Source organism: Lepisosteus oculatus, chromosome 11 (genome assembly GCF_040954835.1).
Source record: "Lepisosteus oculatus isolate fLepOcu1 chromosome 11, fLepOcu1.hap2, whole genome shotgun sequence".
Lineage (NCBI taxonomy): Eukaryota > Metazoa > Chordata > Actinopteri > Semionotiformes > Lepisosteidae > Lepisosteus > Lepisosteus oculatus.
Window position 1 is genome coordinate 9,705,487 of NC_090706.1, and position 23,156 is coordinate 9,728,642.

General features: G+C 37.8%; 1 protein-coding gene and 1 long non-coding RNA gene across 2 annotated transcripts; one reads left to right on the top strand and one right to left on the bottom strand.

Moving 5' to 3' along the window:
* Window positions 1-444: 444 nt before the first annotated feature.
* LOC102690266 (lysosomal-associated transmembrane protein 5) lies at window positions 445-18,596 on the bottom strand. Its single transcript, XM_015348520.2, has 7 exons — window positions 18,432-18,596; window positions 13,804-13,909; window positions 13,198-13,274; window positions 5,708-5,839; window positions 4,844-4,939; window positions 2,112-2,210; window positions 445-1,292 (listed from the first exon to the last, which is right to left on the bottom strand). The coding sequence occupies exons 1-7, from the start codon at window positions 18,528-18,530 to the stop codon at window positions 1,203-1,205; spliced, it is 699 nt and encodes a 232-aa protein (XP_015204006.1). The 5' UTR covers window positions 18,531-18,596; the 3' UTR covers window positions 445-1,202.
* On the top strand, window positions 13,871-22,799 carry LOC107077510 (uncharacterized). The gene is made up of 2 exons (XR_001478526.2): window positions 13,871-13,956; window positions 22,681-22,799. It is a non-coding gene; the product is annotated as an uncharacterized lncRNA (long non-coding RNA).
* Window positions 22,800-23,156: the final 357 nt, after the last annotated feature.

Sequence of the window (23,156 nt, forward strand, 5' to 3'; positions counted from 1 at the left end):
TAAACAGAATATGGCATCTGTGACCTATGACATAGATCGGATTAAGGACTGTAAGAGAATTAAAAAAAAATGCTGAAATAGGCTTTGCATGAATCCATTTTTTGATGGGGACAGACTTGTTTTGTAAAGCAACAAATGTATGCAATGGCATATTCGCTGATCTGTGGAATAACAGTACTAAAGATATTTCAATCTAGGACTTTGAGATCTCCAACATTATCAGGTCCAATCAGAGCAAAGTACTTCTTGATATTTAGGACATAAACACGTCCTGAATCAGATATCACATTCAGAAACTAAATATGCCAGTAGAAAGTATGGCAGTATAAGGAGAACTTTCAATACGTAATTGTCTGAATATTAAATATGTACAAATCCTTTTTTGGTTTTGTAGATTATGTGACCTTCTTGGTAAGTGTAGAAGAAACTGAAAAAAGAGGTAGAGGTGTTTTAACCATCTTTATTATTCAAAAACAGAAACAGTAGCACGCTGATCACCTAGCAATATTTTCTAAGCATTTACAATTGATACAAAAAGTTAAAAATATTTCTGATAAAAATGATCTATTATGAGATGTTTTTAAAATGACTTGAGGAGGCTATCATTTGTTATAAAACTGTGTGGCCTTATACCGACTTCAGTACAGCTTTGTTGACAAAGAACAAATATTATCTTAATTTCATTATCTTATTAATATTATCTTAATTAACAAACTAAAAGCATGAAGACTGTCTATCATTAGAATCCCACAAAAAATGAAATGTAAGATTAGGGTTAGGAAATTAAAATCCTGCCAGATGCTAAAACAAAATTAATTGGAAAGGTTGCAATTTTACTTTTGTTTCATAAAGAATTTCTCAGAACAGCGGCTCACTGTCAGCAGGAATACTAATTTAAAACATTTTACAGCTACATCACTCTTCACAACCTCCCTGCATCATTTCTACAGAGGCTCAGAACATTATGAGAAAGACAAAAAAAAAATCAGACAGAGCAGATCAAGTTACTCAGTGATGCCATTCATGTGTATAATATGATTGCATGGCAAATCTAGCATCCAGACTTGTATCCTTAGCTAACGAGTCACCTCAGACAGCCGCATGGAGCTGTGCTGGAATTCTCAGGCTGAGCAGGGTTGATTATAGTGTAGAGACTTGCAAGCAACAAGGAATGGTAGCATGGCATCCCCATTAAGCTTCTATTACTCCTGAGGGCCACTTGGCTCCTGGTAAGTAGGAGGCAGTTCCTTGAAGGGGAGCTTTAGGGCCTCGTCATAAGAAGGCAGCACAACCTGGGGGAAAGACAGCAATACTGTGACAATTACCCTGATTGTCTTTAAAGCATAATCTGTCATTGCTCTTGTCTCTCACATTTAGAGCTTGAAACTTGCCAGGTCTAGCACAGATTCAGTTGCCCATCAAGTGTCATTTCTGTCCTTTTCCAAGCCTCGGGTCCGTGGTCAAAGCCTGTCTACTGACTGCTTTTCTGAAGAGTGAAAGTCCATGTTTATAAAGGCATGACGTGTTTGGTATATGTATTACTATATTTATATATATTTAACTCATCCACAGCCAGGTGCTTAAAAAAGTGTACAAAGAATACTGATACTGAAGTTTAAGAAACTGGAATTTGTGTTACTTTAGATGAGAAAAAATCTTTTATGTCATCTTGCCAGGAGAACTCACAGTCCGTGAGCTCTGTAGGCCATAGATCTTTCAGTGTGGGCTATGTCATTATGCCAGATATTCCCATGAGATCTCAAGGGCTGGGATCCATCACAAAATGATTGGGCAGCTTTGACATCAGCCAAGGCTTTCTTGGCATCCTATGGATGACCATACAATTCCCAGTTTTATCAGTATGAGCTCTCATCTACTGCCTGCTTGTGCATAACTTGGATACTTGGATTCGAAATTCTGCGGCCGGAGGATCCTGGCCTTTCAGCTTCAGTTTTGTCCAAGTGGGGGGGTAATTTGGGATAAGCCATGCGAAAAGCATCTCTTTGCTTTGTAACAACAGCACTGACATGGAAAAGATCAAATTTTAATTGTCTTGCCTTGGCTGTTATTTGTGTTAAACCTGAGTTCTGCACTATTGTGAGGTGACTTACCACAGCGCTCTTCTCATCAGTTGTCTGAGTGTCCTTGGCACGGGTGTTGTGCGCCTTGATGAAACTATAGCACTTGATCACGCAATTCACCATGTACACCTGAGTATCAAGAAGAACACAATCACAAGTAGTAATCATGACCAAATGCAGGTGATGTAAATTATTTCCTTTGGCAATTCAAAGAACTATCATGCTAGTCTGCTTCTTTCATTTAGATGGAGATTAAGTGGCTGATTGTGTCATTTCTTTCAGTTCTGTGATGTTTATAGGACCCAAACATGCTCCTCATGGTGCATTCTGAACTGTAATATAGCTTAGTGATCTCAGCTGTGGCACTGCTCTGGTTACTTAGATTTTCTTTCTTATGTTTTATAATTTCCTGCTTTTTGAATGTGATCTGAACTTATTCTTTATTGTAAACTGCTGTACAGAATGTGCATACAAACCTTTTCAACTCTTAAGTTTGAAATTGGAAAAGACAAACTTACGTTTGTATGTGTGTCTAAAACATTAATATGTGCAATAAAATATCTGTATTATTTTTAATATTTTAATTTCACATGGAAGTAAAGTGCTGGATTGGCTAAAAACACAGGGGGTCGGTTTCTATAACAGAAATGTAAGTCAAAATCAGAATGCCGTGAACCCGAATTTTAGAGGTGAATTTTGGAAACCATATTTAAACATGGAGTTGTTATTCTTCACAGTGTACACTAAATTAAAATCACTAAACTAAATTGGCACCAAAAGAAACCTGAGGCCATATCCTGCATGCCAGGATGTCAACATAGCTTTCTGTTTGTAATTTAGGGCAAAAGCTGAGAGGAGAGGTCCCGACTTTCTGGGAAAGACAATGCAGTGTAATACAAAGCACTGAGTTTGGCTGGCATTTGGTCAGTAATGGCACAGAGAGAACTAATTTAAAGTCCCTCTTTCACAATTCTGGATAAGTGCTTTTTTCTGGACATCTCTAACACATTAACACTAAAAAACAGGTATCTGATTTGGTTTCAAGTACTGAATGTAGTGAGAAGGTGTTGACTTTGTCAATGTCTATGAGGAGTTGGAATGCTTGAATCAAATGCTTCATAGCCTTTTCTGATCAAGACAAAAACGGTTTAGTCCTTTTATCCTGTCCAAGAAGGGCATTCATTTATGTGAAATGTATCTTCTTGCTCTTCCAAGAACTGAATAAAAGAACTGCCATATCTTTATTTTGAGGACCAAAACTGTACACAACCATCTACAAACATTTCTAGTTTTTGATCTGTACTAGAATCTAATCTACAGTAGATCACTGATATGAATTCAAAATATCAATGATCCAAATATAAATCCCTGCGGTACTCCACTAATTACATCACCCCAGTGTCAATGAACATCTAGTATAGTTCTTATTATTGTTTCCATAAACGGTTTTAAAATTAATTGGTCCGATTTGGTTGCCATTTTTATGAATGGGCATTACTTTAGGAATAGTCCAGTCATTGGGTACTACCCTTGATGTGAGAGAGTAAAAACATGGAAGCAGAAATAACTGTAATGAGATTGTTTTGCCATCTGCAATGTTTCAGTAACATTCAATTTCAGTGAACACTGGGCCAGAGTGGTGATACACATGTAAGGTTTAGGCGCTGTGCAAATAGTTTCAGATATACTGTATCAAAGGGATCCTGTCGACAGTTCCATCTTTCTTGTCTCAAATTCAGTCTTCTCTGAACAAGCTCTGAATTCACAGGTTGCCCGGGGGCAAGGGGGGTAGAGAGCAGAGCTAGAGGAGTTTGAAAGATTTGCTCAAAGATCATGTTGGGGGGAAGGGGTTGGGGGTCCTCTGAGATGTCAAGCCGTGAATTAAAAAAAAAATGCAAAAGATCAACATGCATCTGTTTTAAACATCAACATGGCAAAAAAAAACACGAACCATCTGCCTAAAATAACTGCTGCCCTGTTAGATCAATAAACACCATTTACAGTATCTATAAAAGAAATGGAATGGCTTGGTGGTTACAGAGAGTGAAAAAGTATCAGCCGTGGACCAAAATAGAGCAGGATGATTAAAGAATTAGCGCAACATACATATTTCGAGCATTTTAATGTCTGTTATTCCTGGATCGAGAGAGATGGAAAGTTACCCATCTGTGATGTGAAGCTGTGCTTGAGGTGCTTGTGTTTTAGGAAGTGGGAAGGTGTGTAGAATGTGGCGGATGGTGTAAATATTTTCTTGAATGTGTGTACATACATAAAAAACAACATAAACACAACATAAAAAGATCTTAATCAAATGTACTTGTCCTCAATGAAATTAGCTTCTTTTGGTTTGCCTTGGCCTTCTGTAAAGAAGGTTCCTTTTATTTAGTTCAGATTTCATGTTGTATTGAAATGAATTATCTAAATCCAGTATCACCATCTTAATTAGGAACTCACCAAGAACACTGAAGCATTTTCTCCTTCCCTTCTCTAATGCATGCTGTGTAAGATGAGGTTAATCAGCTTTGACCCTTTACATTTTCTTTAACAGAGTATCCTGATCTTTTCCACATGTCAGATAATTTAACTGACTCTCGGTATAGCATCTGTCACCAGCATGAGGAAAGTAGATGACAAAGATTCAATTGGAAATAAAGGTTATTTTCCTAACTTGTAACTTAAGTTTAACCACCATTATTTTCAGCAGTCTCTTCCCATTTCCTACTAATGCTGCTGCCTTGTGCCGGAGAAGGATGAGATGGTACCTTGATAAGGAGATACATGACAAAGGTGATACCGAAGATCAACGTCAGGCGTGCAATTTCCTTGTTGGACAGCTCATGTTTCACACCAACAGAGTCCTGCAGTTGAGGATGGACAGAAATGAGCTGGGTTTCACAGCAAGTTCACAAGAACATAAGATTAACAAAAGATTACAATAAAAAAAAAACCTCTTGGCCCATCCTGTTGATAATAACCAAGTGATCTAAGGAACACACTGGTTTTTCTTGAATAAAGAAACCAAGGTGTCAACTTTGGCAACATAGCTGGATAGTTTGTTTCAGACACCCTTCTACTGCACAGTTTTTTTGTATTCATGCTTCTCTATTTGTTACCATTATTACTTTTAAACTCCATCTATTTCCATATTGTGGCATGCTTTTTACAGCAAGCCTTTAGAGTAAAGAAAAACAAAGGTCTGAAACCATTGGTTTATACAGTACGATCACATTTGCCCCTTTCTCTGGTGATTCTTAAAAATTTTTCTTTTCTCACCTAAAATGATTTATTATTCTAACTATTTCAGGAAAACAAAATGCTGTTAGGACTCGTGGGAGGGAAGTGTGCAAATATCAGGAAGCCCACAGGAAACTTGGTTAAATGCTGTTTTTAGCACTTCACAATTCTGAGTCTCATCTTCTTTTGGAATTTTCTGCCAATATGTTTGGGATGTCTTCACAGCGGTTGTTTTGCAAGAAATGACCTTGAGAAGAGTGAAATAAATGGGGAGTATATATATAATAATAAACTAATAACTAATTTAGGATGTTTGGTATTTTGTTTCAAAATGCTCATTAGACCTTTTAACTATTTTCTTAGAAGCTATTTTCTTCCACGTTTTCACTCACCCACATCATGAGTGCCTCCTCGTAGGTGAGGGTCCCTGGGAGTCCCCAAGGACCGCTGAACAATGACATCACACACAGACTGATGTCCAGGACCAGCAGTATGATGAAGGGAAGGAGCAGGCGTGGACGATACTACACAACACAGAAAGAGTGTGCAGGGTAAACACCATGTAAAATAAAATCAGCAAATACGGAAAGCTCAACACCATGGGTCATTGGATTTTTTGAATGCTAGCATTTGCTTTGTAATGATCCCAAAATTCAGTGAAACCATGACAACCTACTACACAGTTCAGAGGATTTGAACCTGATCTTTGTCTGAGTTACCAAGGAAAACATCGACAATTCTTTCAATGTTTTTGCATCTGCCACATCCAATCCAGGCTGGAGAGTAGACATTGGCACTGTGTGTCCAACTGCTCCCAGAAGGCACCACTGAGAGGCTGGCAAGAGACACCGACTCTCAGAAGTGTGCATATTGTAGCCGTGACCCTAGTGTCTGGTCAAGAACTAGCGAGTCTTTACATAGACCTTAAAGTAAATGTCTGCTCTTCCCTGGGCACAAAAACCATCTCTGCTCTTTGAGTTTTGTTTGCAGTGTGTGAAGTAGAAGCTGTCTTGCTGATAACTTTTAAGAAAATCTGCTTGCGACTGTTATCTCCCCTGGGCTTAGGATATGAGTTTGATTAGATTATGAGGAGAAAGCCTAAACTCATAGTTATAAGAATGGAAAGACAGTATTTGTACAAAACATTTTTCAGTAAATGTTATCAAAGGATTTCTTAGTTACATACCCAAACCTTTGAAGGTTTGTGTTGAATTAGTTTAGGTGCTGTTTTATTTGCATTGAGTAAAATGAAAATTAGCAGATGGTGAAACAGAAATTGGATGTCTGGCAATGTTTCTCTGCACTGTGCGAGACAAGATCAAAATTCTGTCTTGAGAAACTCTGGCACTGCCAAGAATAAAAAGCTTTTCATTTTTGTAAAGGAATGGCTGTAAGTTACCAGCTCCCTTGGAACACAGTGAGGATTTTCATGTTTGACCACATCCACAAATATTGAATCAAGTACTCCTTTCGTGCCTCAAAATACTGAACAAATATTTATGTGGCATGATCGGAGAAACCAAAAACATTTCATACATGCGGAATTTATTAATATATTCACTGTTGTGCATGGAGAAAAGTGCTGGAACATTGAGACACGTAACAGAGACACTCAAAAGGTTATTAAGATTTTCTGTGGCACCCTTAAATTTTAGCAGCATGAGCGATACATACTGTATAGTCAGTGCATTCCCATCAACCCACTATGTATGAATTCTACACCAGGTGCCATACTCTATATCTCATACCTTAAAATAGTTGGTTGAAGAATAAATAAGAAAACGATACACAAACTCAGGTTCATTGAAAGAAAAGAGCAAAAATGATCATGGTGTGATTTGGAATAATTCTTACCATATACCTTCCTAAATATCAATTTTATTCACTCCTTTATCATTGCACAGTCCTGAAAATTTCAAATGCAGCCCATTCCCCAGGACCTGAACCTTCTTTGGTGAAGGTGGAATGTTCATGCTTTGCCCAGTCTAGCTCTTTATTACCATTACTCGCATACTGCAGACTTTCAGTCTACAGCTGTGACAAACTAGTGTGATTAAATATGGAACAACCCCTACAACTTGTGAGATCTACATGCTATACGACCTGGCGCGCAGAAGGGAGAATCCCTGCCAGTTGATACTAGAAAATAGAAGCACGAACACAAGCCATTTATGAGAACTCGATCCGCTGGTGATAACATGCTTGTTACTGACCCTTGCAAATAAAACTATTTTACTTAATTAAGGACATCAACCCATAGACTTTGAAAAGGAGACAGTTCAGGCCTGTTCTGATTATCGTATACAGCTCTGATCTGATTCCGCTATAACTAAAGAGGTGATTTTAAAAACAAATACAAGTGTGGTGTCTTTATTTTGTCCTGCCTAAGTGTACCCTCCATTCGTACTGCTCAGACTCTTAATTTATTGTCAGTGTGAACCTAGAAGAAGAAGACATATTTTGCCACTTGAGCACTGCTGTTTTGGTGCACGAATCTTTGCAATTTTCATACACTTCATTTGGTACTCGTGAGGAGTGTGATCCTTGTCGCAATTAAGCCTAGAGTGACACTCAGCTGTGACATCTCATATCTGCTGGTGGATGTGAATAAATGTACAGAAAAGTCTCTCTGAGTTGAGAAGCTGAGGTCTGCGCATTTTCATTGATCACGCCTCAGCTGTGCTACATTAGTGCATAGTAATGAAGGCTTGCTGCCCCAAAATTATACTTTCCCAAGGACAGACACCTTCATGAAGAATATGGAGAGTAAATCAAGGAAGGCTTGGTAAAAGGGCTCTTTCCTTGCCAGGATTGATCATCCGTATATCTCATGTCCTTGGCATTCTATGCTCATTCTGAAGATATTAATTGAGATCAGGTGATTTGTTCAAGAGTAGGCATTACTGTTCATCATACAATATTCATTTACATTCAGCAACAAAAACATCTTTTTGTCTGATTAATACACTAAATGCAATTGCATTGTTATTTGAATAGTTGTACTGCAGGAACCTTATAAAAGATATAATACATTATATTATAATATAGTCTTTCTAATTTCCTATTAGCATGTTACGTGAGTCTATCACAGAATTGCCAGTAAAATGCATGAACATTCACATTTAAATCAATATACAAAAACTTACCAAATCCATTGTACTGCAATTAACACATGTATGTACCTTCTGCATCCTCTCATTACAGACCTGTTTGCTATTTATTAGTTAAAATTAGATTTATGGACATAAACTAAAAAAGGACACTGCCAGATTACATAAGCAGTCCTCTAACAAGACCTAAATGAAAAGTTTCTAAATTAAATGGATGTCCCTACAAGTTCTGTTAGCTTGCGTGCAGCTTTTTTATAATGTGCCACCTCTTATTACATTCCTTACTTAATTTTGTCTTTACTGTTTTCCTAATGAAGCCATTCTGGGTGATTCTGTGTTGCAGGCTGTTATTTCCTCAGCTGGATATTCCCATAAAGCCCTTCAGAATGGAACGAACAGAGATGTGATCAGAATAAAAGGAATGCTTTCCCACGGACAATTCTGTAATAGAAAATTGCTTCCACATTGGACATCATTACAGTGAAAAATCAGTTGAGGAGAATTCTTCGGGGGCAGGTAGCAGGTTGCTTAGTTGGCGTGAAGTGAAAATGTAGTAGAAATAATGACCAACAATCATGTTATGCAGAGGGCATATCAGATACAAGACATCTACAGCATAGGAAAATAGATGTCGGACGTTACCACACTCTGTTTTTTTTTTTTGTAGAATCACATCTTTTCCGTTTAGCTAAAAGACTTCTCTTCATCCTTTTTTCTGCTCATATAGTGATCTGCTTTGCTGCTGTCATCCAAACCCTGCTCCCGAGCGTCTGCCGGGAATTCCAAGTGCCTCAGCAGGAATGCTTTTATTTACTGTATATTATTTTAATTTTAAAGAGTAACTGAACTGTGATTGTGTTTATTTATATAGCAATTTCCCTCCCAGGTTACCCTGTCAATGCGTCTCACACATGCCTGGGCCATTACCTATAATTTACATTCTGCCTGCATCGATATGAGCTGCTGGAATTTCCCAGTAAACACGAGTACAAAGGAGCAAATGTTCAACCTGGACACGTCCAAAGATGCCACTTGCATGCAAGATCTGACTCTGTCAGAGCCTTCTGAGTGCTGGGCTATGGTGGAGACGCAGTAGGAAACCAATCACCGTTTTGGTAAAAATAGGCAGAAGCAAGTTTTAAGAGTTCTGACATGTTGTGCAAATGTTCCCAATGGGAAAACAAACATAGAAGTTCTTGATATCTCTTTATATTTTACTTTTGGCATGTACAGTGCCTTGCAAACATCTTCAAATCCTTTCTAAAGTGGCCCCTTTTGTGAATTTGATATTATTTTCAACACTTGAATGCTCAAACTGAAGACTTTCATGTTATGATTTCATATATATTCATAGCCATGAATTCATAGCCCCTTGGTGGAAGTATATTTGGCCTGCAGTTACAGCCACGTGTCATTTTCCGCAAGTTTCTATCAACTCTGTTGAAATAGCCAGGTACAATCATGTTGTGCATGGTTTGTTTTTCAAGCTCTCCTAAGTACTTTGGAGATTGCTTTCCACAAGCCTTTCCACCCATTCTCAGTAGGAATCAAACCAGGGCTTTGACTGGTCTACTCAAAGACATTCATTTTCTTATTTTTAAATCACTCCAGTATAGCTTTAGCCTTGAGGCTTGGATCATTGTCCTGTCGAAAGTGGACTTTTCTCCCCAATTTTAAGTCTTTAGCAAACTGATACAGGTTTTCCTCTAGTATTTCCCTATACTTTTCTTCCATCTATCCTAACAAGCTTTCCAATCCCTGCAGAGAAGCATCTCCATAATACAATGCTGCCACCACAATACTGCTTGACTGTTAGAATGGTGTTGACTGGGAGATGTCAACATAATGCTTGACACCAAATAGTTCAGATTTTGTCTCGTTTGCCCACAGCAAACCACATGTTTGCTTATCACTCAGATGCTTTGTTGTAAACTCCATGCAGGATATAAGATGGGTTTTCCACTCCACCACACAGCCCAGCTTTGTGATTGGGATATTGCTGACTGATGCACATTGTCTCCCATGTCATGGAGCCATTGAGATCTGTAGCTCTTCCAGTCTGTTCTCACACTGGCATTCCTCACCAGTTTCCTCCTTTACCTGCTGTTGAATTAGGATGATCTGCTATTAAACCACACAGACAGAACCCACTCAATTAGTTGAGTGGCTAGATAGAGTAAATAACAGTTAAGTAAATCAATTTAGGTATGATATAGGAAAGAGTTTAAATGCTTATGTGATGTGCTACTCTCTTTTTATTTTTGCTTTGAATGTGTGGAGTAGGTTGTGTACCACATACTGTAAAACCAATACTAACTGCTACTTCAAAGCATCATGATTACAAGCTTTAAAGTGACAAAACATGAAAACTGAGAAAGGGTCCAAATAGGCACTGTTAATATATTATTTTGTAAATATTGCATTTCTACCCTTTTCCAAAACAAACCCGTCAGTGTGTTGTGATGATGTGGCCACACTGTGTATGTGCTAGGAAGATAGTTACATGTCTAAAATGGAGAAGTGAAAATGATGTAAGTTATGTGAAGAAAACTGTAAAGACAGAACGCTGAGAAAAGTAAAGCCCTACTTTACACAAGAAGTCCACGAGACAGCTCCAAGTGCGTATGCATGTAAAATTTCAGGAAGAGTTTCCACTGAGACAACCGAGCTTGAAGATTAAACCTACATCAACACAGTTACCCATCAACACACTGTCTTCCCCCAGACCCTTCATACAGTGTAGGGCTGTCAAGCCAACCAGCTTCAATCAAAGAATTGAAAAACATGAGGATGTTACTCAGACTCATGATTGCACTAGCCATGATAACTGGACCCAGGCAAGTACTAAGGATGCCTTCACAGTGGACAGTGGACAGCGGACAGTGGACAGTGGACAGTGGACAGTGACATGCAGTCCAAGACTCCAAGCAGTGCTGTCGAACCAAGAGCAGGAATGTGCAGCTCTTTCCTGGAGAAATGATTGCGGTCACAACAACCAAGCAAGTACTTGTAGGAATGATTTCCTGATTTCATGTAGAGCTGAATCCCACATTTATTTTCCTCTTTAAAAACAAAACGTTAAACACTGCCACAATACAAGTTCTAATGAACTGTGGTCTCTGTCAACCATGTTTAATATCCACATATTCAGGGTTTCTTCCTTCTGATGGCAAATGCAAGTTCAATCATAGTACAGGATAGTCATTCTCACCTGCTCTGTGTCCAGTTCCTCCCTGCTCTCCACACCTTTTTTACTGCTCTCTTTTGCTCTACTATGCTTTATCTATCTGCTACTTTCCCTCTCTCCCTCACACATGAAGAAAGCCCCCAGCTGAAATGTTGTGTTTCTCTTTTTTCCTTTCAGTGTGGAATAAGCCTTTACCTGTTCCATGCATCACAATACAGTGCGACAGAGAGGTAAAAATTTGTAGCATGCAAATTGACATTGTCGCATGAGATCATTCGGAAAAGTGTAAATTTAGGCCACTGTTCAATAGTGTAATGATTCCTAATGATTATAAAGCATGGAGAGTACACAATGCAATCACATGGTGCTGTTGTCAGTATGTAGGTCATTATAGAACTGATGTTGTTTGTGTAAAAAGGTGCATTCATTTATTGAATAACTGGGTTTTACGAGCTCCTCTTGTGGACATAAAGTCTGCTCACAACTGCCCAGTTATGTCATTATTCTGCCTTTATGCTTAAAAGAAAGCTTAGGTCATTAAACAGGCCATTCATGGAAAATTCTTCGATTGTTGTAAGCTTCAAAGACTTCAGAGGGTAATTGGACTAAGACAAGACCCGGCAAGACTGATCTTTTGTGAAATTCAAAATGTAAACAGCTTATGTATGCACATATATAACTGATCTAGAACATTTATTCTTAAGCTAAGAGTGATCATCCTAATTTAGATGAGAAGGACAAGTGGTACTGACTGGTTCTTAGAAAAGCATTGTTTATTAGCTGTTAGCTTTGGTTACTTGATAACTAATGTAGTGTATACAGCAGTGTGGTCCAAATCCAGTTCCGGAGGACCAGCGTGTCTGCTGCTTTTCATTCCAATGAAATCAACTAAATTCTATTTTCAATCAGCTCATTATTGTCTTAATTGCACCAATTTTGCTAATGATGCAAACACCAGAACTACAGGCCTAAGATTTCTCTAGCACATCCCTGATCTAGATCATTGGAAACTGGCACTTAATCCACTGAAAACACCTTACGATCACAGGCATGTGCCACAGTTTAGAGGGTCACAAGGATGAGACCAGGCAAGCCTGGCATGAAACACCGACTCTCAGCCTATGACATACTACTGTCTGATAGTATGGTTTAGTTGAGAGACTCATCTATGCCTGCCCTTTCAAATCACTCAGAACGCAGAGCCTGTTCTGCAGATAGGCTACAAATGGAGAGAGGTATAGTTTAATGTGAACACAGCATATCAGAATCTGACCAATGTCCAGAAGCCTTCAAGTTTTGCTACAATCAAGCTTTGTATTCAGTAGAATCCTCCCTTCCATTAGTTATGACTGACATGCTGAACAATACAAAGATATAGAAATGCTTCCTCTACAGTGGTGTTTGTCAGTTATCCATAGAGCTACTGTACACAAACAGGAGTTATGCTCATTTTAAATAAAGACGTTTATAAAATCAAAGTATCTCAGCCCTATGGCAGCCCAGATCTGAGCTAAAGATCTCTGGACTCCAGGAACAAACATACTGTACTGTAGTAATTCCTTAAAGGTGAAGAAGAATAACTTACTTTTCGAACTCCAAAGAGCACATAAACGCTTGAGATGATCATCACCGCAATTAGGAAGAAGTTGGTGGTCGTATCAACTACAAAATCAAGACAGAAAGAAATTGTGTTAGAGCTGAGTCATGTTATTAAAATGTTATTAAAATATAAGTATGGGTTTACTTAAGCAAAAGACAAAGACTAGGACATGGATGTGATATAAATTCAGCTTGAATTTCATAACTGTTCAATAAAGTGTTTCCTTGCTTATAAATAATTAAAACATTTTTCCTTAAACACCAATGCAACTCATATGTTCAGTGAGCAATGTGTAATGCAACCAGGAAAACATTACTGATTCATTAGAAAATGTTGTAACATTGAGCCTTCAAACTCAGATGGAAAAGACTGTCACAAAAAGTCAGGATTTCTGTTTAATCTCTCATTGTAAAGGCAAATGCTGGCACCTCCTACAGCTTAGTGTCTTCTGTCCCCTTGCTAGGACACTTGACTGCAAATTGTGGTCAAGGAGCAAAAATATCATCTACTGGTCAACAAGCACCCAATCCAATCCTGACCAGTCCCAGTCTTGTGGTGCTAAATCCTCAGAGTTGAAATGATGTGACTTACAGATGCGTTCTCCATTGGTATACTGCTGGGTGTGAATGAAGCCGCACATGTCTTTCCCTTTAACCAGGCCCAGGATCATGTCGATGCATACCAGCAGACTCGTCACCTGCAGTGACAGAGAAACAGCACAGCACCGTGAGGATCAAGTTTAAGGTTAGGAATATGGCCAGCAATTGCAATAAGGATTTTCAGCAACTGAGCTGCAGCACCTTATCTTGCTAATTCAAACGTGTGTTTCAGAATCCACATTGTCCTTTTCATTTAATCTTTGGGTCCAATCATTGAAAATATGTTAAATATATCAAATGTTAGTGTAATTTATTTTTTAAGCTATTTTCATTTTCTCCTCTCTTTTATTGCTTTTTTCTGCACTATCTGTAAAGTAGACCACACTCAAACTCTTCTGAATTTCAACCTTGAGCTGCACGGTGGTGCAGCCGTTAGCATCGCTGCCTCGCAGTGCTGGGGCACTGGGTTCAATTGATTTTCTTTCAAATCATCAGTTCAGTTAACAATTGAATGGGGTGCTACCGGGGTGGGGTTTGTATGTTCTCCCTCACTTTGCATTTCTTTTAGTGTTTCCGTTGGATGCTCCAATTCCTCCCACAATCAAGACAAAAAAAAACATGCTGGTAGGTTGATTGGCTTCTGTAAAATTAGTCCTGGTGAGAGTGTGTGTGTCAGTCTGCCTGCGATGGACTGGCGTCCTGTCCATAGCATATCCTGCCTTCCACCCAATGCTTCCCAACAATGGCTCTGGGCCACCATGACCCTGAGTTGGATAAGTGGTTATTGAAAGCGTTGTGATGTGGTCATCCTTTTTTCAAACATTCTGGTATTCTTTGAAATTTATTTTATGGGGTAGCACCCTGCATTTTGGCAAACCTCCCTCCACTCGTGATGAGGCACTTTATATGGGTTTATATGGGCAACATTCTCAGAAGAGAGAGGATAGCAAATAAGACTGGCACATTCCACTGCTTTGTCAGTGTTGTGGTTCAGACAATATCTGCCATTTCATCTGAACTAACGTCCTGCTTTCAGAGTTGTCAGTACTCTCACACAACTCATATGCTATACTCTCAGTACTCTCACACAACTCAACTCATTATATGAAAAACTTGTTCAACATATAACAATCTAGATAACTAATATTTCAAAATAATAAGATGGAAGATGGTGTACAACCCCCAGATTCAAACAATCAGCCCTTGTTTCAGAACATAGGGAGATGGGGCTTCAAATTCTGAATGAAGATTCTGGTATGGTAATTCACAATCCCTAAAATTCAGGTTTTAAGGAATACACTCAAGAGAGATCTTTGCGATAAAAGAAACAGGAAGGCAGGCCAGAATCTATTACCCTGAACCAGTTTCTGAAAGACTGTATTTGGTACTCATCCCTAAAGATGACCAGAGAGGACAAGAAAATAAAAAAATGCTTTTTCAAAGGCAATTTTTATGCAGGCAACATAACCTGCTCATCAACATGACACACTTGTAAATCTAAAGATACAGGTTATTTCTACAAGGGTAAGTCCAGGTATCAGTATTCATAGTTCTTTAAGCCCTACTGGTATTATTCACTTAGCACCAAATAAAGACACAAATAACATAGATTAATTGGTGTTCTTCCAAATGATTAGTTCAGTTAAGAAATTAAGGGGGAGGATAAAAAAACAGAGGACTCTGTGATCCTTATCTAATATATATAGTACATGTGTATGTTATTTATCTGTGATGAACCGCTGAGAATCATACTGAGAATCATATCAGTTTAGGCTTGGAGGAACTGTACAGTATGATTCTCCAGGTCATGTCTTCTGTGGTGAGTGTCTGACTTCCCCTTTGCAAACATTTTCCATTAGACAAGTTGCAAGATTGAAACCGGCAGATAAGGTGCACTCATGATACATGAATCTCACGACCAGTGATGTCTTTCAAATTAGTATTTATTTCTCAAAATAAGGGCACACTATTTCTTCCGTAGTTTTGATTTGACAGGCAAATTATATGTGACTCAACATCCTAGCAAAAGGTCTAAATATGCACTTTATACAAGATGTTGGTTTGAAACAAATTGTCCTATTTCAAAATAGTAAGACTTTAAAGCTAGACAGTACCCTAGAAGGTGTGAATGTCTATAAGTGTTTTTCACTGTGCACATTTTGAAAGGAAGATGCTAGATTACTATACACCTACTGTATTAGAGTTTAATATCATGCTTTGTATATCCAAATGTACTCATGCAATTGGATTAGTAGCTTCTTCAACCTATATGATGTACCAAATCAACTCAAAATATTGTGTGGGCTAGGATAAGATTCAGTCATCTGCACATACAGTATAAATCCTGACCGCCAACAATGAGTGAAGGAGAAGAGGCTGAGAGGAATGACACAGAAAAAAAAGGTATAGGATTTCCTATTTCTCAAGCTGTAGCTAATTGTTGTCTGCTTTTGACAGTATCATTAGTTGAATAAACTAATGTGATCTGTTGAGGGAAGAAAGTGATTAAGAGAAATCAGTATAAAGACTCCATTAATGGCACCCCTGCCACAGCAACAATCAAGAGACATACAATACTTAATTTTGCCTTTGGGAATATTTTGTACTGTCTTCACAAGCTGGCAAAACACAACATACTATTAACTTTGACATAATGGGGGAAAGATAAGGTAAAGGATCCACCTTGTCTTGCAATGCCACACTATAGCGTCCATGGCAGTGTGATTTGAATCTTTTACCTGCTTCAAGGAAGGAAATGTTTATCTGTGCTCATAAATATCAGCATTATTTTAAAGGAAGTGTTCTAAGATAATTTTCCAGGAAACAGACCTACCCTCCCTAACTGTACAGTTACACTGTTCATTAGTTTCCTTGCCATACTTTAGGGTAGAGAATAGCTTTAGAGATCAGATTATTTATTAAATCTGAGTGACAATGAAGGAAGATTTCAGTCTGTTTCCTAAGTTTGTGTGTATATCGTTCATTGTTCCTGTAAATGTGAAATGTAGTGTGTACATGCACGTCATATTTAATATTAAATTCAAGCATTTTACTTACTGAACTCTTACTCCTACATACACATTGTCACTTTTAAACAATCCATTAAAAATAAGTTTCTCATCTTTTTCTTTCCATTTATTAAGCACCGCTCAACATATGGATGTTGGAATTTGAAACGGGTTACATTACAAAGGGTGGCATTAGAATATGATAAGTTTGGAGACAGGGAGTGGACGAAGGGAGAGTATAACATACAAACAGGTGTGTATGTGGAAGAAGGAGAGTAATTATTGAACACTGGTGATCTATGGTAAATAGCTCCCAGTCACAGAGACATTTCTTTTTTATACATGAGAGTTGCCAGTACTAACAGTTCTGCCCTCATCTGTTTCTGTCATAACAGGAAGGTACACATTCACAGAAAAACACATAAACAAGACTATAAATTGAATAAACCACTCTCTTCACTATGGAATTATTATTTTTTCCTGGAACATAGAATTCCTAGTTTTGAAGGGTTGATATTTTTGTGAGTTATGCATTCTGACACATAACTACATAAAGTGTGGGCACCATCACTTATTTATAATTTTTTAAAAAACTTATTTAATGACGACATGGTTTCCAGCTTTAATAAAATACTGTAATTAGCTTCGTTCTAAATGCAAATTAACCAATTTAAGACACAAGCTGGTGATCTTTTCCCAGCTGCACATACAGTATAGTTTGTTAAAAGGATTTTTATCGGTTAAAAAATTCATATTGTGTTGTCAATGTTTTCAGGTATTTTGATTTCTTGATTTGAATTTCTATATTTAAGAATACTGACAGGCTGTCACAGTTTTGAAAAATCCTTCCGAATATTATAGGACAATGCTTCTGGTTTCAGCAGGGTAGATGTTAAAATTATTCACTCAAGTCTGACAGGCTGTACTTTTTTATGAAATGAAGACAAGTGAAGCAATTAAGATCAGAATGTTAATAGTATGGGTCTTCTGTATTTTTCTTGCTTACTGAACATAAGAAAAGGTTCAAACATTCAGCTTATTCAACCCCATTCAATAAAGGAGGTGGCAAAGTATTAAAGTAAAAATAATAGCGAACATTAGGTATTGTTGCTGCTAGTACTTTATCTTTGACACTAGTCACTAGAATATCTCACTAAAACACATTTATGCTTTTTATAGCTAAATGGCATGATAATTTAATTCTAGAAAAGAGCCTCCTTTACATACAGTTTTAACCTCATTTCACCTTACACTTCTCCAGTTTAAGTACTTTATAGCTCCAAATTCATCAAATGTTTCTGATATTCTTTGTATGAGCACACATTCCTGGAATACTGGATTTTTTCACCAAGTTCAAATTAATTTGATAAAGCACTATATGGTTTGTACCCGTTGGTTTCAAATCCATGAAAAGAAACTCACGTAAAGAAAACAGGAGATGAACAGGTCCCATGAGTTGAAATTAAGTGACAACAATTGAGAAGGAATATTCAAATGGTTTTGTATAAAAGCTCAATTGGTTTCTGTTTTGGTACATAGCAGTATAACTGACTCAAGCTCTACACTGAATGCACCTGATGTCTGCATCTGAGATCAAAGGCAAGGCTCTTACCAGGTAATATACACCGATGCTAAAGGTTGCAGTTCGGATATCACAGCAAAATCCCCGATAGGCAAAGGCCAGATCAACAGAATTTGGTTTGGACATCATTTTGGCTTCTCAAAATGATGCGACTTCTTTGGTGTTTGTCTAGAGAAGGAAAGTGAAGAAACAAATAGAACACAACGCCTCGAGCCAGGCTTCCTTCCTGTTCGTCACTCAGGAGTCACATGGTGGCCAGAGAGAAACCACCAGATATTTATGTGCCCGTTAAGAAGCATTGCACACTGTTGGGAACACAAAGAGCTAACATTCCCCTCAGAATGTCCAAGAATGTTGAGTGTTCAAGCTCAGGTTTTATGACCCCAACCCAGTGCTGAAGGACTGTAGTCCTGTAGATTTTCATACCAGAAAACACTCCTCACAATCTAATTTACCTAATAAATAGGTTAATTACAGCAGTTGAACATAATTTGATATGATACTTCAGGTGCGCCTTATTAAGAGGCTTCTAAAACTCCAAGAAAGAACCCCTGCTTTAAAAAAGAGCAGTTTAAGGCTGCAGTTTATTTGAATTACTAATAATTTGGTTGAAACTTTAGTAATTATCAGAGAATGGCTTGGGACAGATATTTATTAGATGCAGAAAGGGCATCTTTGAGTGAGTACTGGAGTCTTCTACTTTTCATTTTGGGTCTCAGTTCTTTAACTGAATCAACTAATTAATGAAGATTAATGTACCTTTGAGCCCCAAACTCTCCAAAGACTGAGGGACCATTGCTTGTCTGTGAATTAAAAATGGCCTTTTAATCCATCTTGTTTGCTTTTTTTTTTTGCTATTAATGTATTAATCAATTTCTTCAATGGATCCCAGGAAATCCGCTTCACATCATGGTTTCGTAGGTTAATGATACTGTATAAGAACAGTTACAAATGAGAGGAGGCAATTTGACCCATGTAGCCTGTTTGGCAGTTAGTAGTTAATTGATCCAATAATCTTATTTAGCCATGTCTTGAAAGAGGCCAGAGTATCGACATCAACAACATGGCTAGGGAGATTGCTCCATACTCCTACAACCCTTTGCCCTCCTTTCTCAGCTTTAAATGCACTTCCACATGCTGTAGTTTTCATTAGTGCCCTGTGGTTCATTCAGAAGAAAAGTGTGAACTGCTGCCTTCAAAGAACAAAGTGCTGTGCAGATATCTTGTCTGGACAGTCCTCTTTAACAAAATATGGTACCAAGTTTCCATAATTAAAACAACTTCAGTTATTTCAAATAATACTTAATAAGTGTTATTCTACCTGTTTCACTTTCAAACCTGAAAAGAAAGCCAAGAAAAGGTTTGAGTTTAGTAGTTAGGGCAGCTTTTTAAATTCATATATACTGTATAGTATAGCACATACAGTCGCTGCAACAGTTTGAACTTCTGTTTTTTTTTTCCTTCACTGACAGCAAATATACGGTCCATTTATTTTCTAACCTCTTTATCTAATTCAATGAAGCAGGGGATCTGGAGCCTATCCCAAAAAGCAGACACAGACAGTCACAGGGCCAGTTTTCCCAGAAGCTGATTAATATACCAGTATGTCTTTGGACTATGGGGGGAAACCCATGCAAACATGAGGAAAACATACAGACTCCAGACAGATAACACCCTGGCAATTGAATAGGGCCCCAACACTTTGAAGAACTAATGCAAACCACCACGCCATCACGCCGCCATTAAACATACAGTACAATATTTGTAATTTAGAGTGGATATTTGAGAGGTCTGAAGAGCAGACAGACCAAACTTTTCTAACAGCTAAAAATGTACTGAGTCTCTCCTACATTTTTAATGTGCCTTCTTACCTTACACATTGTTGTAAATCAAGTGTCTCTTTTAAATTAGAAGAAACTAAATGCTGTTGGACAACAGAAACTGCTTGCATAGTGTTTACACTGTGTTTAGAATTTCAACTGTACCATCACATCTAAAGTTTACTGTTATGGTATCAGTTGCATGATCTGCCCAGACTCCATGAAATTTCTGTTAAACAAACTTCTTTAGCTGTATCACTAGAGCTTGTGTGAGAGACAATCACCCTTTCCAGACAATTTAAATAGGCAAGACAAAGCTACATCAAGATATGTAAACTAAAAAATTGTTTTACAGCACCTACAGACTAAAACCGTTCAGACAAGGTGCTGTCAGTTTGCTACAAGCCATCTTTCATCTGGTTATAAAAATACAACATACTCTGGTTGTTTGAGAAAATGTTGATTCACCACAACTGCTGTTTTACAGCTTCATCTGTTTAAGACCACATGAAGCTGCATTTTTTCATTTTTTTGTTTTTTTACACAGCATCGTGAAATGCTGTTTAAAGTAATTTTATCATGCACCTGCACAGCCTTGACGTTCTCTTCAGGTCTGAGGTTTACTGTCCTAGACATGCACAGCAGCACCTGGATTTAAGCCAGCAAATTCACAAACTATGACATCTGTGGCATAAACTGAATATTATGCATTTTCATGAATGGTAAAAATTCAAACTTATATACTGAACGCATTATGTTCTAGTTCATTTCATTGACAAAAAACAATTTTATGAACGGCTGAAAATGTAATACATTCATAAAGGGCAGATAGTTTAGTTTGAAGGAATCTCTCATACAAAATAAGTTGCAGTATTTATGGAATCAATTTGGTATATTTGTAAGTAACTAATTTATTCAAGATCTATCAATAGCTTATAAATCATTAATAAATGAATCTGTATAATACATGTGCCACTCCAAAAGCATTGCTGATACAAGCATTTATTCACACATTAGTTGAGCCTTGCAAGTACAGGTTTTGCTATATGAGAGAATTTGATATTCTGTAGGTGGCACTTCTAACAGTAAATAAAGGGTCCAGTCAGTTAAATATTTACAATACACATCACCACATCTAAAAACTAAATATAGGTAATATCTAGTCAAGAAAAACCTCCATAAATTTGGTGAATGTATCATTTGACTAGTATTATAAAATTAAATGCAGGCTGGTCAGAGGGAATATCAATATAGCAAGTAAGGGTTGAATTTGATATACTGTATCTGCATGTAGTCAGGGTGAACACATCTTCTGTTGTGCAGAGGAACACTTTTGTATGTTAATGAGATGTCACTTCCTTTTGAATTATTTGTGACAGTGAGAACACACACATTTGAATGCTCTGTGGGGGATTTGTTTAAAAATAGTTTAAAACTAGTTCAAAGCACTCTGATGATTTAAAAAAAAACAACAGAAATAACTGAAACCTTAATCAAGTATGGACACGCACTGTCCTGAACAATAGCTGCTGTTGTGAAGAGGGAGTCAAAACACACAAAAAAATACAAAAATAGTGTTTTAAGATCTTTGGTCAGCTCAGGTATCATCTTAACAAGCCACTGTGCCACAAACAAACACGTGGTCTTGGATTTCTGATGCCAGGGGCTGTGCTGTGCGGTTTTCTCAGTTGTGGAAAATTACTGTCTGAGTTTCTTCACGTAACACACTTCCCAAATAAACAAGAGCACAGGGACTAGAGAACCAAGGCTTGCAATACATAGCCTGGAAGGAACAAAAATTAGGAATATTTTAGGAAGGAACAGAAATAGGGATTATTATAGAAATAAATCTGTTTCCTTGATTAGCAAACGGACGTGTTTCATAGCACAAACTGTTCAAGCTGCCCTCCTTCTGCAGAGCTGTGCTAACATAACCATCTAGCTGTCCAGTACAATCCTATGGGTCTGCACTGACTGACCTGAAAGGCTACAACTGCACTACGCTTTAAGGAGGAAATGATCTTTAACATTGCCAGACAGAAGAAAAGTAATCTATCAGTCGAGTTCAAATCACAAAGCTCTAATATAGCCTAGCTTTTCGGGGAACTGTTAATAAAATGTTAATTAATAAAATGTTCTTTCTTATTAAATCACAGCCATCGTATGAGAGGGGGCTATTGAGAGCACCGTGATCATTTACTTTTTAAAAGCCTAAGTACCCGAGATCATGGATTTATGTTTGAAGTATAAATATACTGTTATAGCAGTTCAGGTGGGTAGCTGCATCAGCATGTGTAGTCTGCAAAGGAACAAGTAATAGGTTTATTCCATGCTGAAAAGAGAAGAGAGAAAACAACGTTTCGGCTGTGAAGCCTTCTTCAGGTGTGGTTGTTACATATGCTAAAGACTACTTCTCACTAATTTACAAAAGACTTTCCCTGATCTGCTCTTTTCACTAGGCTCAGACAGCTAAGGCAGTTAAGGTAGGGCGTCTGAGCCAAGGTCAACCAGCTATTCCCTCAACAAGGTGAGTGATGCCAACAAAATGTTTTCCAATAAACCTTCAATATTCTTTGTCTCTATTTTGCATTCATTAGGATCTGTAGCTGTATACCTAGTAAATATTTGTACTTAAAGTTACACCGTTTTTGAAAGTACACCAAATGTTGTTTCAGAAGTTTGGTTTGATCCCATTGAATATAATAAATGAACAAAATATGTCAAGTTTAATCGGCGCGAGGAGGCTTGCGGGGATGTTGCTGCATGTGTGTAGAGGGGGTGGATAAAAAAAATACACAAAGGGGAGTCCTGGGTGCGAGCCTAATATATGCAGGCAAGTGGAAGTGTGCATAATTGCAAATAAGGAGCTGACTTCTTTAGGAACGTCTGATACGAACTCCATGAAGCAGTAAAATCATGGGTAATGAAATCACTC